Source organism: Centropristis striata, chromosome 8 (genome assembly GCF_030273125.1).
Source record: "Centropristis striata isolate RG_2023a ecotype Rhode Island chromosome 8, C.striata_1.0, whole genome shotgun sequence".
Classification (NCBI taxonomy): Eukaryota; Metazoa; Chordata; class Actinopteri; order Perciformes; family Serranidae; genus Centropristis; species Centropristis striata.
The window spans coordinates 13,316,625-13,332,816 of NC_081524.1; the positions used below are offsets into that span (position 1 = coordinate 13,316,625).

Here is a 16,192-nt window from a genome sequence, read left to right on the forward strand (position 1 = left end):
AAGAAAAAGTCCCAAAAAGATGGGATTCTGTGGAACATAATGCATTAAATTCAGTATTCAAAGTGTATATTTACAAAACCAAAAGTTTATCAGTTTGAACACAAAATATAATGTCTTTGTACAGTTTTTGGAATTCCGACTATATTATATTTGTGGTATAAAACAGAGAAAGTCTCAAACATTATGTTGGATAAACTGAAATTACTGCAATTGTTAAATTATTAATTGGCCATCAATTTTCTGTTGCTCGACAAATCATTTATGCACTGTAATATATCACAATGAAACACCACTGCTGCTTTGGCTTTGGAGCAAGATTTTCTTTTGGCCTTTATGGCTGAAATGTGCTGAAACGCTGAACTTGTGCACATTGCACCATCAACAAAACACAGCACTTTAAAAAGCAACCAGGATAAAATAAAACTCACTGGCATTTGCCTCGAACTATGATCCGCTCTGTGGGTAAATATTGAAGTTATCACATGGTAGACTCCAGAGGAAAACCAGAGCCAATTAATAACAGTGAGCAGTCTATTAAAATGAATCTTTTAGCGCCGCAGTGTTTTGTCTTATCTTTGATGTAGTCCTCGTGGACCCAGCGTCTGTATTAACAGCCACCAGCCTAAACTGCAGCAGTCATAATTGGAACCAACTTCTTCTTTGATGAGACACTTTCATGTTGACTGAGAGTTTAGCGGCTGATGATTAATAAGACCATAATTAACAGACGTGCACGACATATCTGCTTTTGTATTTGTAGCTCATACATCATTTTTGGAGCAGTTATTCCTGAATTAAACATTCTAATAAAGCTTTTTCTTGACCGCTGTTGTCTTTGTTCATCAGAAGAAATACAACCACAGCATATAGACGCTGCAGGGAGTGTGTAGTGATGGAGATTAAGGGTCCAAACACAGATGGCTTTCATATGGCATGCTACAAAGAGACGGGGGCGGGGCCTGGGTTGCCAGTGGAGACGGCACCTCAGACACAGACTACTGCCTCATAAATATAAAGCAGGGAGGGGTAACACGCTTCCCATTTTCCCTCTCTGGCTGCATGTGTGAATGAACTGGTCCAGGTTTAGTAACATCAAGTTGGCTTCAGGCCACAGGGAGACCCCCCTATCCTTTTTTTTAATCCCATCAACTCCAACTCACACTGAGCTTCATTCCCAGCTTGAGCAAATATAAAAAAAATGCTCATTTTGGCACCCAATGCAAACACATACCCCCTACCCCCTCCATCCCCACCCCACACACACACCCTCCTACAACCTGCCACCACCCCCATCAACACACTTCACCCTTTAGCTACCCCCACACCCTCTTCCTCCTTTATCCTTCCAGGTTTGGGAGTATTTTGCAGAAATGCAGAGATACTAGCAGCCAAAAAAACCAAGAGATATTTAATTTAAAATGAGTAGAAACTGAGAAATTCTCACATTTGAGAAATTGGAATCAAAGTGCCATTTTTAGTCCAGATTGAACAAATGTAATAACTATTTCAAGCCTTAAGATAACATTCTTATTTGGTGCCAAAAGGATGGATTTCAATCATTTTGATAATATCCATGAGGTCTAAATTCCACTTTTTCCAACACGTACAAAACAAATCAGCCTCAGTGATTTTGTGTTTCGTGCTGATTACTAATGTTACCATGAATGCTAAATGAAGATGGTACACATTGTACAAGCATCAGCATTTTTGCATTTTCCTTGTGAGCATGTTAGCATGCTAGCATTAGCAACTCTGTGCAGCATCAGAGAGCCGTCATCCACTGATGGAGGTGGAACCAGGTCATAAGTGGAAACTAAAAGTCTTCACCAAATGTAATGTCATTTTAACAACAGAGTTATATTATTGACAACAATAATGAATGCCGAACAAAGTAGATCTGGTGGATTAAGTGTCGTCTTGCTGGCAATGAGTACTTAATTCGGGAAATGAGTTAATTCATGAGACACTTTTTAAATAATGTACATTTTACACTCATGTAAAAAAGAAATATTAGACCATTGTTTTCTTCAATTACTTGTTCATTTTAATGCCTGGTACAACTAAAGGTACTTTCCTTTGGACGAATGTAATGATAACAACAAAAACAGCTTATAAGAATTTAATTTAAAAGCTGATATCTAGCCATTTTCCATGGTTTTCTTGATCATAGCCAAAATCATTATCAAGAAAATCATGGAAAATGGCTAGATATCAGCTCTTAAATTAAACTCTTATGAGCTATTTTTGTTGTTATTATTAAATTTGTCCAAAGAAATGTACCTTTAGTTGTGCCAGGCATTACATGAACAAGAAAGCAAGGAGAAAACAAGGGTGGTCTAATATTTTTTCCATGACTGTATAGTATTTTCAGCTCTTCCATTTTTTTTTTTGCTATTGTGGGAGTATAGTGTCCATCAACAGCAGTCAAAAATCTATGTTTTTTACTGTGCATGCTGTTTGTTCTGAGTGTGCTTCCTTTGTCCCTTTCCTAGTGTGAACACAGCGCCTGCCAGCATCCTGCGTAGAAATAAGGTGGAATAGATTGGTGAGTGGTTGTTGGTTTTGTTGCTTGATCAATCACTTAATCAATTTATTTTTTTTAAACAGCTTGCCTTTATTTTTCCTGTACTGCAACACTGAACTCGTGGTCACTGCACCATCAATAAAACACAGCACATAGATTCTTTGTCTCCGTCCTCCCTGAAAGCGCTTAGACAAAGCTGCCGGGATGCAGCCGCAGGGGCCCTGAGGTGCAGGTGGGGTTGGAAAGGTGTCCAAAATAACAAGAAGGCTAAACATATGGTGTTTTTCTGCATATGCAAGTCAGCATCACACACCCTCACTCCAAGTTGTCTACATGCACAAACTCACGCAGACACTTACACGCTGGAGAAGTGCTAGATTTATCAGCCACGGAGCGCCCGGGTACATCGCGTTCTTAGCCTGTGAACTTTACTTTTGAAGCTCTCTGTCAGTGGCGGTTCTAGACCAATTTTACTGTGGAGGCCAAGAAGGGGCCAGTGTTTAATCAGAGGAGCACATTAGCACATGAAAAAATGGCAAAGATGATATTTAAGCATTCAAAATCTTTGAATGTCTTGAAAAAGACACAAAATGACAAAAAAAAGACACAAAGTAACTAAAAAAGACACAACAACAGACACAAAATTACCAAAAAAAGACACAAAAAGACACAAAATGATTTACAAAGACATGTAAAGACATGAAAAGGATTCAAAAATGGACAAAATAGCCCTATAAGACTCCATAGAGTTAAACTATTATACAATGTTCACATTCTGGGTTTCTTTTGTGTACAATGAGATATTGTTTGAACAAAGAAAAGGTTAGAATTGTCCCATTGTTCATCGTTGACCATTTTATTATTAATTTGACACAGGGGCCACAGCAGGGGCCAAGGGCTTCTTCACAGGGGCAGGGGCCCCTGGACGCCCCTGTGTAGAACCGCCACTGCTCTCTGTTGCTCACAACTGTAGTCTACTTGTTCACATGCTGATTCACATAACGTGATAAGACACTTTAAAACCAGTTCAGCTGCATAAGGTGACGAGAGCAGCTTGTTTAGGACACACTTAGCTAATGTCCTGTATAACTTTTTCTGCCTTGGTGGAAGAAGGGCAGATGGATTTACCATATGGCCGACAGGAGTCATGCCGATTCTCTATCTATCTCAACACACACCCATCCTGTCATCTTTTTAGATAGCTCATACAGCCTGAATTAGCGGTGCATAACGGAGCACAAAGCCTCTGCATTTAATACTGTTGCTAACTGATAAGAGGTTGTTTTAGCACACATCCTTCTATAAAAAGAGAGACCCCTCTAAAATCAGCTCAAAGCACACTTTCTTCTGTGTGTCTGCGTGTGTGTGTGTTGATACACGAGGAGCACTTAGGTTTTCGCAGCAAACATCTGTGTGACAAAAATGAGAGGAGGACTTGCAGACCAAGCAGACTGTCAGAGAGACAAAGAGAGACGTAGACTGAGAGTGAAACAGAAAAAGAGATAGTGAGAGGAGTCCAGAGATGGAGAGGAGGAGAGACAGTCAGTGTGGACCGGCGCCCTCAGGGACAAGACGTCCACAGCTCAGTGCTGACAAACTGACAGCCGACGCTGGGCTCCAGGGCAGCGCTGTCCCCGGCATTGTCATGCAGACAGGATTCCCCCACCTTAAATGCCAAACCAACTCTGGCAATGGGGCGACGTGCCACATATCTTCCAAAAAACATGTCAGTACTTATACTACGGTGCAGGTAATGATGTACTATAGAATTTACAGAAGCAGATATCTTTGAGCTCAGTTTAGATCTGGTACTTTATATCTAAATGGTGAAACTGAACGGTAGAGCAAATGTGCATCTCAATACATTAGAATATCATGGAAAAGTCCATTTCCAGTAGTGTAAATTACTTTATTTATATTTTTCATTTTATTTATTTTTATATTGTTTATTATCTATTATTACATATTATAGTATATATATTATATTATATACTGTACTATTATTATTATTATTATTATATACCGTCTTGTCACTACAGCATTGTTGCATCATATCACCAGTATAATTACCTTCATCTTGTGAACCATCCTACCAACTGATGTTCTTTTTTTAACTTCTTAAGTGTCCTTGTTCTATTCTGTGTTTTTTTTTTTGTTGTTTTTATTTATGCTATCTCAGTACAGTATTTTATTTTATTTTATTTTATTCTGTTGTATTTTATTGTACTTGAATACCGGACTTCTGTGAAAACCGAATTTCCCTTCGGGGATGAATAAAGTAATCTATCTATCTATCTATCTATCTATCTATCTATCTGTCTGTCTGTCTGTCTGTCTGTCTGTCTGTCTGTCTGTCTGTCTGTCTGTCTGTCTATCTATCTATCTATCTATCTATCTATCTATCTATCTATCTATCCATCCATCCATCCATCCATCCATCCATCCATCCATCCATCCATCTATCTATCTATCTATCTAAGGGCCAATAAGGGCCAGTTCATCAATAATAATTCAAGTTAAAAACAGTTAAAAATGAATGATAATAATCTCATTGTAATTCATGCAATGCTAAGAGTATGTTAGTTTAAAATATACAATTAGAAATGTTTAAAGGGTTAAAAATGTTTCTATGCCTTTAAATTTTACATTGTGATGTCACTATATAGTGGTAACCATGGTAACTGACTGTGTATCTTAAGTTTCGTTTTTAGTCAGAACATGGTGGAAGCAACACAGTCTTTGGACCGTGCGTCAGACTTGTAATTTACTTTGTTGTTTTTAAGTAAACATTTTAAAAGACAAAGAAGTTGTCATGTCTCGTCGCTCGCGTGGAAAAAGAGTGTTTTTATCGACTGACTATAGAAGTGGCGCAGTTACAGTTTTTCTCAGTCGCTTTGGTACATTTCTCAGATCAGAACTGAAATTCTCAAAACTACCTGTTCAATCTTCACATCATTGTGTCACTTGTGCACATCAAAAGAGCAGTTTCTCATTTCTTTGAGCAAGTTGCAAATGCTTTGGTACATCCATGCAAATGATTATGTACAATTCTCTTCTGTTTCCTACATTATCAATTGCTTATGTCATGTTGATCAAAATGTATTATCATGGGTCTCTGTTGAATAGTCTCACCACCCACAACATTTAGGCATTAGTTCATAGCATAAGTCTTTACATGCAAAATGGTTGAACACGTTGTCATAACATGTCAAGCATATTTCTATACATTTCCATGAGACTTTTTTTCTAAGTCTGCCCTGAATTGGTAAATTGCTCCCAGGTGAATCTTGACTTTCTCAAACGAATCAATCAACTGGCATGTATATACGTATATAGCCGGAGCACAACACAGTGTTACAATTTCTGAAAATGGACGGACAAGGAATTGGACGGGGTCAACAGCCAGCGAGAAGAAGAAGAAGAGGAGTGAGGCTGCGTGGCGGAGGACTTAGGAGGCAAAATAGAGGAAGAGGCAGAAGAGGCCGAGGACATATGCGTGTTCCTGATGAAATAAGAGCCACACTTGTAGACCATGTTGTCAATCATGGGCTTACAATGGCCGAGGCTGGTCGAAGGGTGCAGCCAAATGTTGGGAGGACAACTGTATCCTCAATCATTCAGACTTTTCGTCAACAGAACCGGTATGTAATCTAACAATAGGCACTGTACTGTAATACTGTATACTTTCTGTAATGCTTCATACAATATTACAGTATTCCACTTGCATTTTACAATATTCATTTAGTATACTTTATGTAAACAGTGACATTTTATCTTACTCAATTTTGTGTTTTGCATTACTATATGTCTTCCACATAGGACTGCAAGACAGCTTCACAGGGGTGGCAGAGGGCCCCTTTTCACACCCGAATGCAGTGCTGTCTTTTCTTTTCTTTATCAGGAAAAAAATAAAAGCGTAAATGTGAATCTTGTCCAGTCTCTTTCAAACTCCACATACACTAAGGTGTAACCTACAATTTACAATAATTGTCATCAAAACTTTAGCCATAGTTTACATCAGAACATCCCTCCAGAGTACACTGTTATATTGACAACATGACTAAGCAATTTGACTGTCTTATCCGTACACAATGACACAAGGACTTGTCATTCTGATGCACTGACATGTTCATTGACACGGATATTTAGTTTTGAGAGATGAACTAAGGATTTTGAGCAAGAGATTGGCTTTTGCAGGTCATCCATGGTGTTTTGCTATTTGTACAAATTGTTTTGAGAAATGCACTTACTGTTTTGCAAATGTCGAGGATGATTTGAGAATTGTACCAAAGCGACTGAGAAAAACTGTAAGAAGGAAGACCAAACGGAGTGCTGCTACAAGTAGTTTAAGTCAAATAGCCCCAACCACTTATTGAGTGCATATAGACATTCTTTTCAGAGGCCAACATTTCCATATTAAACAGACTTTTTAAAATTTGTCTTTTGTAATATTTTTTTTTTTTTTTGAGATACTGAATTTTAGGTCTTCATTAAATGTAAGCCATAATCATTATTATAAGAAGAAATTCAATAAAATAAGACATGAAATGTTTCATTCTGTGTGTAATGGATCTATATAATGTGTTATTTCCATTTTTTTTAATTGAATTACTGACATAAATAAACTTTCTATGATATTCTAATTCATTGTGATGCACCACTTGAGCAACAGCTGTAATATCAGTTGAATTCTATTTAAAACAGCTTTATTTGCATGGATACTCAAATTACATTTTTGCCAAAGCTAAATTACATTTTACACACAAAACTGCATAGAATATCAAAAGATAACAAATACACTCTAAACTCTGCAAATGAATGATTACTCTCTATATCGATTAATCTGCCCGTTATTTTCTTGATTGATCATTTTGTCAATAAAATGTCAGAAAATATGTATGTAAAAATGCCTGTATAATTTCCCAGAACACAAAGGTCTTCAAATGTCTTTAAATGTGTTTTAAACGATCAACAGTCAGAAAATCCAAAGCTATTCAGTTTATCATAATGTATGATGAAGCACAAATTCTCACATTCCAGAGTAAAGTAAACTAAGACGTTTTTTTTTTTTTATGCATTGATGGACCAATTTATTAATCAACTAAGTGTTGCAGCTTTACTTTAAACACACATAGATATTATGTGTGATATTATATTAGATATTATTATTCTGATACATTTAGTAAAGTATTATTTGTATAATATTATATTAAAATACTATACTGCATATCAAAGTCCTGCATTTAAACATGTAGACATTGTGATTTGCAACCATAAATTGTCTTGCTGTATTTGTAATATTTAATATGCAGCAGTGTTTTTGGCAAAATGTTCAGCATGAGATAAATATAGAAACTAAACTAGTGGAGAATCTCTTCTGATTTTTATGTGCATTTTACGTCACAGTGCCTGCGAAGACCAAAAAAAGGCTACCAAGTTACTGTCCCTCTGAAGACGAGAGCTGCTGCAATATTCTGCGTTAAGATCTCTCTCTCTCTCTCTCTCTCTCTCTCTCTCTCTCTCTCTCTCTCTCTTTCTCTCTCTCTCTCATCACTTAAATAATTCAGTCTGGAGAGGAATGACGGAGGCAGAGAGGAGACGAAGAAGAGGCAAGAAAAGCAGGGAGTCAAAAAAGAAGTGGAGGGAGGAGAGAGTCTTGACATGTGAAATCAAACCCAGTGGGTTGAAGCAGTATTGTTTCTCATTCTTTCTCTGCTGTCTCTTATTTTATCAGTCTTTCACATTCATAAAATACTCTGCTTTAACTTCAAATTTCTTCCCTAATGTGTTTTTTTGCTCAGTTACACCTCCTTCTCTCCGCCTGCTTCATTCTCATCCCTTCTTTTCAGCCCTACATTTTTCTCTTTACATCCTTCCATCCACTTTTTTCCCTCTCCTATCCACTCCTCCAACACTGTTGCCACTAAACCTGTCATATGGGAATGAATCTTAAGTAGCTCTGTGGGCCAGGACGCCACAACCAACACCCATTAGTGCATATACACACTTCTACAAACACACACACACACACACACACACACACACACACACACATTCTTGTACTTCTATCTTTGTGAGGACCCTCATTGGAACAGTGAATTCCCCATCAAGGTTATAATAGTTTGGGATTTTTCATTAGTTTTAGTTTTAATTTCGTTGTGAATTTTTGTTTTCAAATTCAGTTAATTCTTATTTTTTTAAATGCTTTGGTTATAGTTGAGTTTTTACTAGTTTTAGTGTTTTGTAATGGGGTATTTGTTGGGTGGGAGATTAAAAGAGGTCACAGTAAAAAAAAATTTGCCTTTATTTCCTTTGTCTGATCCATCTTCATTATGTATGAAAAAAGTTGAGAAAGAGGAAAATGAAAGACATTTTCACTATAATTTTAGTTAGTTTTGTAACTACACAATACAGTTTCAGTTAATTATCATTATCATGTAACCTTTAACCCTTAAAACAAAGTCTGAAATCTAAAAAAAGCCTTTAAAGAAGTGAGGACCGGCCGAAATGTCCTCACTTTGCAAAAATGTCCTCACTCTGTTGGTTAAAAATGCGTCCTGGTCCTCACTATGTAGGAAGTACAAGAACACACACACACACACACACACACACACACACACACACACATACACACGTATGGACACAAACACAAACACAAATCCCTGACCTGTCCTTTCTTGTCTTCTTTCGTCCCTCACTGATTAACACCAGACACACACTTCTTCTGGACGTTTTAATTAGAGCAGAAAGGACACACACACAGTATCAGCGGCTCGTTCTTTCACTCTCATGCTCAAGGCGGTTTTAGACAATCTCAGATCTGTCCTTTCGTTCCAGACTATAATGCCCGTATAATTGTTATTATCTAATTGGCTGAAGGCTTTTCTGCTGGCTTTGTGCCCCAGCAAATCTCTCCGTCCTGAGACCTGCGGGCCACACTCACAGTTCGTTAGAAAAAGTAGTGTGTGATCTGTAACTGATTCCGGTTTTGTTTCAACCTCCTCTCAGGACAATCACTGACCCCAGAATGAATCCTGTAATACCCGGAAAACTGTCCTCACCAGTTATCATGTGCTGCACAGTCCTGTAGCAAAATGATTCCCAGTCAGGAGCTACACTTAAAACGTGTGGGGAAGATTTGAATATAGATCCACAAATTTTAGTTATGAAATTATCCAAATACACAAATAACAAGTTACTCATAGTATGGATGCAAACTTGACTAAAACTGCCTAAAAAAACCCCAAACCATTTTCATTCCCAGTGCTTTCCACACAGACATTTGCAGGGAAATGAACTAATCGTGACAAGAAATCGTTTAGATCTTGTACAATCTGCAGGTTTCTCCATGCAACAAACTGATATTGATACTGATACTGATATTCTCACAAACTGTAGGGGGATGTAGTGTTTGTCAGCCAACAAAGTAGTTCTGCACAATTTATGAGAAAAAATGCAATGTTTCAGGTTAAAGGAGCCGATTAAATTTGTTTGTGTGTGTTAGTAGTAATTTTAATGCCTGGTACAACTTAGTTTGGACACATATAGTGATAACAATAAAAAATAGCTCATAAGAGTTTCATTTAAGAGCTGATATCTAGCCATTTTCCATGGTTTTCTTGATAATGATTTTGGTTATTATCAAGAAAACCATGGAAAATAGCTAGATATCAGGCATTAAAATGAACAAGAAATTGAAGAAAAAAAGTGGTCTAATCATTTTTTTCCATGACAGTATCTTCTAATTTTCCAACATGAATAGTTAAAAATAAACAAATATAAAAAAAAATGTCTGATGTGCATATAAGTGCAAAAAGCCACGTACTTGACGCCAGTGGAGGGGCGTGTCTTATGTTGTGATGTCACGTTAAATTACTTCTATCTGCTATAGCATTTTTCCCTTTACTTGATGGGATAATATTGCTGTAGACAGGACACAGAGGAAGAGAGAGAGCTATATGACACACAGGCAGGCATCAGCTGGATGTCAGCCATGGATGTTGCTGTTAGGTGGTTAAAGACATCAGGACCTTCAAGGGTAACTATGTTTAGTATGGAAACAAAATGATGTAACAACAGCGCTGAGAGGCAGCTGGACATGAAAAGATGGAAGAAGGGAAATTGATAAACCCCCCCAGAGAGGAGCCATCACCAGCTCCTACAAAGTACATACAATTTAGTGTAGAGAGTACTTACATTGCTGCTGCCCTGTTGTCCTCCAGGTTCAATCATGTAGGTGTGATTGCCATCAAAAAACATCCCACTGAAAGGAAGAGAGAGGAGAGCACATATCACTACCAGTCGCTGTTGTTTTATTCATCACTAAATGGAATAATGCATCTGAATTCAACTCCTCCTCAGCCATCAGTGTGATAGATTAGCCATTTTGCCCAGTGCTCGCCCAAGGGTTTTTATTGTATTATTGGAGCATTTGTCAGAATAATAGCTGTAATGCACTCCTACACGCTGCAGTTTTGGACAGAATCTTCTGCTGTCCTGCTCCATTTGGCATATGTACAGCTTAGGAGGGGTGGAGGGTAATGCGAAACAAAAGGTCATCCAATCATATCTGAGATTCCTCACACACAGCATAACTTAAAGGTCACTTAAGGATTTTATCTCTCGAACAATAACGGAGAGTTTGAACTGGCTGACCACAAGCTGTGATCACTATGACGCCCTTGAAAGGGGTACAATTTAACAGAAAATCTGTGTGAAAAATATAACGACTTTACATGCACTTAAACACTCTAAATACAGTCATGGAAAAAAAATATGAGACCATCTTTTGTTTTCTTCAATTTCTTGTTCATTTTAATGCCTGTTACAACTAAAGTGTTTGGAAAATATAATGATAACAACAAAAATAGCTGATAAGAGCTAATTTAGTTTAATTTTCTTTAATTTTCTAGCCATTTTCCATGGTTTTTCCTTTATAATAACCAATAATCATTATCAAGAAAACTATAGAAAATTGCTAGATATCAGTTCTTGAATTAAACTCTTATGAGCTATTTTTGGTTTGTTATCATTATATTTGTCCAAACACATGTACCTTTAGTTGCACAAGGCATTAAAATGAACGAGAAATTGAAGAAAAAGTCTAATAATTTTTTCCATAACTGTACATTCACCACATAAAGGTATGAGAGAAAGAGGCCATGACAACCACACATCATTGTGACAAAGCAATCACTTTAAAAAGTCAGAGATCAATTTCTCATTTAGCAGCTGGATGAAGGTCTTCTCGTCTCTGCGCATGGTCACAAAAATGGACGTCATCCGATAATTAACTTTATCTGAAGCTTTTAGGGGATTGGTGCGGTCAAACTGTAAAAGTCATGATGGTAAAAAAAAACACTACAGGAGCACACAGTCTGTCTTTCTCTTCCAACGGACATTTTTTAATACCTCTTTCTGGCCTTCAACACACAGAAATCACCTTCAACGCACGTTTTGTCCAGATCCAACATTGACCTTACAGCAGATTACACACACATGAAAAAACACAGATCAGTGTATATAGCTTTCAACCTTTTTGTTCTGCTTGTTTTCTTTCTATTGTTTTATTTCCCCTGCATTGTTTTGTATGTCCTTTCCATGTATTATCATTGGGAAATTGAAAACTTTAAGTTTAAGTATTGTAAATAAAAAAGTGTATCACTATGGAGCAAAATGTAACATGTAACCCTGATTGCAGTTCATTAAAAAAAACATGTGATGCTAATTTTAACTACCTTTCCTATACAATTCTTGGCAACCAGAACTAAACACTGAGAAAATTCACAATTCTTCCATTACTTTCTGTACTTTAAAGAACCTGAAATCATATTTGTGATGAAATTCGTAAAAAATAAATAAAAAAAATAATAATAATTATAATAATAATAATAATAATAATAATAATAAGGCAGGTCCTAGACCTACATTTGTAAATTTGATTTGTACTGTGGTGTGCTTTTATGAAATTTTGTACTTGAATGGGTGATGTGTGAAGTAGTTATTGCTGTAGGCTATTTTATATTTTTCTATTCTTGAAATGTTTTTCTTTATTGTTTTACTATTTATTCTGTTTGTTTTGAGACATGTCTTTGGTCAAACCAAAGAGGAATTTCCACTCAGTGGATAATAAAGTTTTCGTATTCGTATCCTTCATGAACACACAATTTGTGTGAAGAAGTCATAGAATTCTGCACCAATCAGGATTGAGCGACATTGTTTTGTTGTTTTTACTCTCATCACTCTCCTGGTGAGGTTTTCGGCCGCACCAGGCAGCTGTTTTCTACTAAAAAACTCTAAAAACCAGCAGAAAAACACAGTTTGCGACCAGCTGGACAAAAGTACCATACTCCAGTTTTAATATTCAAAAACAAATGACTCATCCAAACTTTCCCAGAAAGAAGAAGAAAAGAAGAAGAGAAGAAGAAGAAGAAGAAAGCAGCCCTTTGTTGTTGTGAATCAAAAGCACATTTCAACTCGCTTAACGTTTAAAGCTTTCTGGGAAATGAGAAAGCTGATAATTTCCTAATCAGTATGAGGTTTTAGATTTCAGTGATAAATATAGATCATAGTGGACCTGAGTCAATGGTTAACTGTCTGCTGAGAGCACTATCCTGCAGTATACAGTTATACCCTATTGTATTCCAGGGTAAAGTTTCTGTGTGTGTGTGTGTGTGTGTGTGTGTGTGTGTGTGTGTGTGTTCTTGTACTTCCTACATAGTGAGGACCAGAACATGTTTTTAACCAACAGAGTGGGGACATTTTTGCAAAGTGAGGACATTTTGGCCGGTCCTCTCAAAAATGAGAGTTTAAAAAATTAACTGAAACTGTATTGTGTGGTTACAAAACGAACTAAAACTAACTAAAATTATAGTGAAAATGTCCTTCGTTTTCGTCATTGTCAACTTTTTTCATACGTAATGAAGATGGATAAGACAAAGGAAATGAAGGCAAAATTTACTGTGACCTCTTTTAATCTCCCACCCAACAAATACCCCATTACAAAAAACTGCAACTAAGAAAAACTCAACTAAAACTAAAGCATTTCAAAAACATAACTACTAAACTAAAACTGGCAAACTCACTCTAAAAACTAATTAAAACTAATTGAATTTGAAAACAAAAAATCACAATGAAAATAAAACTAAAACTAATGAAAAATCCCAAACTATTACAACTTTTCAAGGGAATTCACTATTACAGTGAGGGTCCTCACAAAGAAGTACAAGAATGTGTGTATGTGTGTGTGTGTGTGTGTGTGTGTGTGTGTGTGTGTGTGTGTGACAGACAGAGAGAGAGAGAGAAGAGAGAGAGGATGTATATTATGGTAAATACCTGACTCAGCATAAGGGAAACACTCTCCCCCTAATGTCTAACCCCTCGACACCACTGTGCACTCCCTTAACTCCCTCACTCTCTTTCTCACAAACACACACGTACGCACAAACACACAAATTGGTGCGCATAGGGAATACTATGGGTGTGTCTCTTTCTCCTTTATAATGCCAGCTTGTGTATTTCTTTCCACATTAAGGACATCAGGAATGAAAAACCTGCAGGAAAGCTAGTTAATCTTGTGTGTCACATTATATCCAACTCTGTCCAATGTATGAGGCCGTACACTGCATGTGCAACACTTTCACCTCGTTTGGGTTTGATTAATTCATGCCCTACTTTTCATTATTTTGCGTGCAGTGTTGCTGTGCTGACACATTTCCCAACATGTTGCCACAATCACATGAAATATGCAAACGTTATTAAAAGCCCGAGCTCAGTTTAGCTTATTCAGCAAATATCAGTCTGATTTCACCCACTTTCCTTAATTAAATGTATTTACTTCCCTGTACTGATTATTTGGTTTATTTAGACTGAAGTTATGTTGAAAGAAAGATATAATTTATTTTGAATTAAGCTTTGATGAGGCGTAATGGATCGGGAATAATTAATTATTTTCTTCAGAAACAATTAAAAGGCAGAGAAGTGATGTGTGGGGTAATTAACTCATGAAATATTTAATGAAGCTTAGATTAGATTCTTTGTACATCAAATCTTAGAGTCCCCCTTCAGACACATTTTAAAGCATGTAAAAATACTCATATTGGTTGAATAATTTTGTTTTTCAGACACAATCCTCTGTTAATTGTGGTTTCATTTTTATTGTGATATGTTCTGAAGAGACTGATTAATAAAGTTTTGAGAAGATAAACACTTTATCTGTTAAGAATAAACAACATTATTATAATCATTTCATGGAAAGAGGTAAAAAAATATATTTTATTTCAACTTTATGAACAACAGTGTATTTTGTTTATGGTTTTCACACATATAAAGTATTTAAAATGTATGTATGAAAAGGAGCTGGGGGCACATTTATTCTGTCTTTTTCTTTCTGAGAATGTTTAGATCTGGCCTTGTGGCCCACCTATCATCTCTTTTTGTGCTATAGGTTGACCTGTAGCAGAGCAGAGCTGACAAGCTTGTGTACAATCTGTAGCAATAGTTTGTGCTTAGTTTAATAGTTTCTGGAGGAAACATCGGAGTGATTCAGCTATACATTTTTGAGTCTCCACACTCAGATGGGTTGTCGGAACAAAATCTGTAACGAGCAGACATGTCAGATGATAATGACTGTAGGCTACACTGCAAAAAAAGAAAAGTTGGGTGAACTCAAAATTTCAAGGCAACAAACTTTTGGGTTGGACAATTAAACTAAATATTTTAAGTTTTGTTTTTGAGTTTGCTAATGGCTACTCTTGTAGCTGTAACAAGCAGCGCCTCTAGCATCAGTTAGCCGCTAGCATCAGTTTGCCACTAGCATCAGTTAGCCGCTAGCATCAGTTAGCCGCTAGCTTTCGGTAATGACCGAATTTCACAACACAGAAATAAGAGTTAGCAGAACTATTGTCCCTTGTTGTGAACCCCAACTTAAAGATATAAGTAACAACAACTCACCAACTTGTTTTTGAACAGACAACTGTCTTGCTTTGTTGTGCTAACTTACATTATTGCCCTAAATGTCCATAATTTATATTTCCAAGTTTTACCAACTTAAATCACTGTTTTAGGCCAAAAAATACAAGTTGGCTTTTTTGCAGTGTAGTGAGCATGTTTTATATTGTTTGTTAGCTTGTAAGAGATAGTGGCTAACAGCATTAGCAGTTGTAAAACATACAATAATATCTGCTACAATCATACAGTGTGTTTTTGCTCTCTCTTGTCCAGCTTTAGCATATGAAACAGCGATTAGTTCTGGCAGTTGAAATAATGTGCCAAATCTAGCGTGCCAGGGTACGTTTGAATCTCAGATTTTAGGATGTGCACAGAGATTTCCCCCAGTGGAATGTGAAAACACCTCATCAATGACAACGTTTGCACAGATATAAGTCAGTATAGTTAAGGTCAGGCACCTAAGGGGACATAAATGTATGAAAAATACATTTTTGAGTGGAGGGAAGCTTGACATTTGCAACCAAACTCTACTTTAGATGATTACAAAGCTGTTCTATGTATCACACTTACCTCTCTGTTTTCTCTCAGAAGTCATTACTATTCAATATGAAAATGTCCAGCCATTACAACCAACAAATATAATGGAAAACAGCATGACTTACTGTCTACTTGACTTGTTTTTATTCATTTGACAAGCATACATTGTGTATTATTAGTCTG

At 36.7% G+C, this 16,192-nt stretch overlaps 1 protein-coding gene across 2 annotated transcripts in view; it reads right to left on the reverse strand.

Annotated features, from left to right (window-relative positions):
- Window positions 1-16,192, reverse strand: part of adam22 (ADAM metallopeptidase domain 22) — a 90,692-nt gene that overhangs the window by 42,524 nt on the left and 31,976 nt on the right. For both annotated transcript variants that reach the window (XM_059340304.1, XM_059340302.1), the window contains exon 6: window positions 10,721-10,787. In XM_059340304.1, coding sequence (XP_059196287.1) covers window positions 10,721-10,787 — 67 coding nt within the window. The remainder of the gene's footprint in view (window positions 1-10,720; window positions 10,788-16,192) is intronic.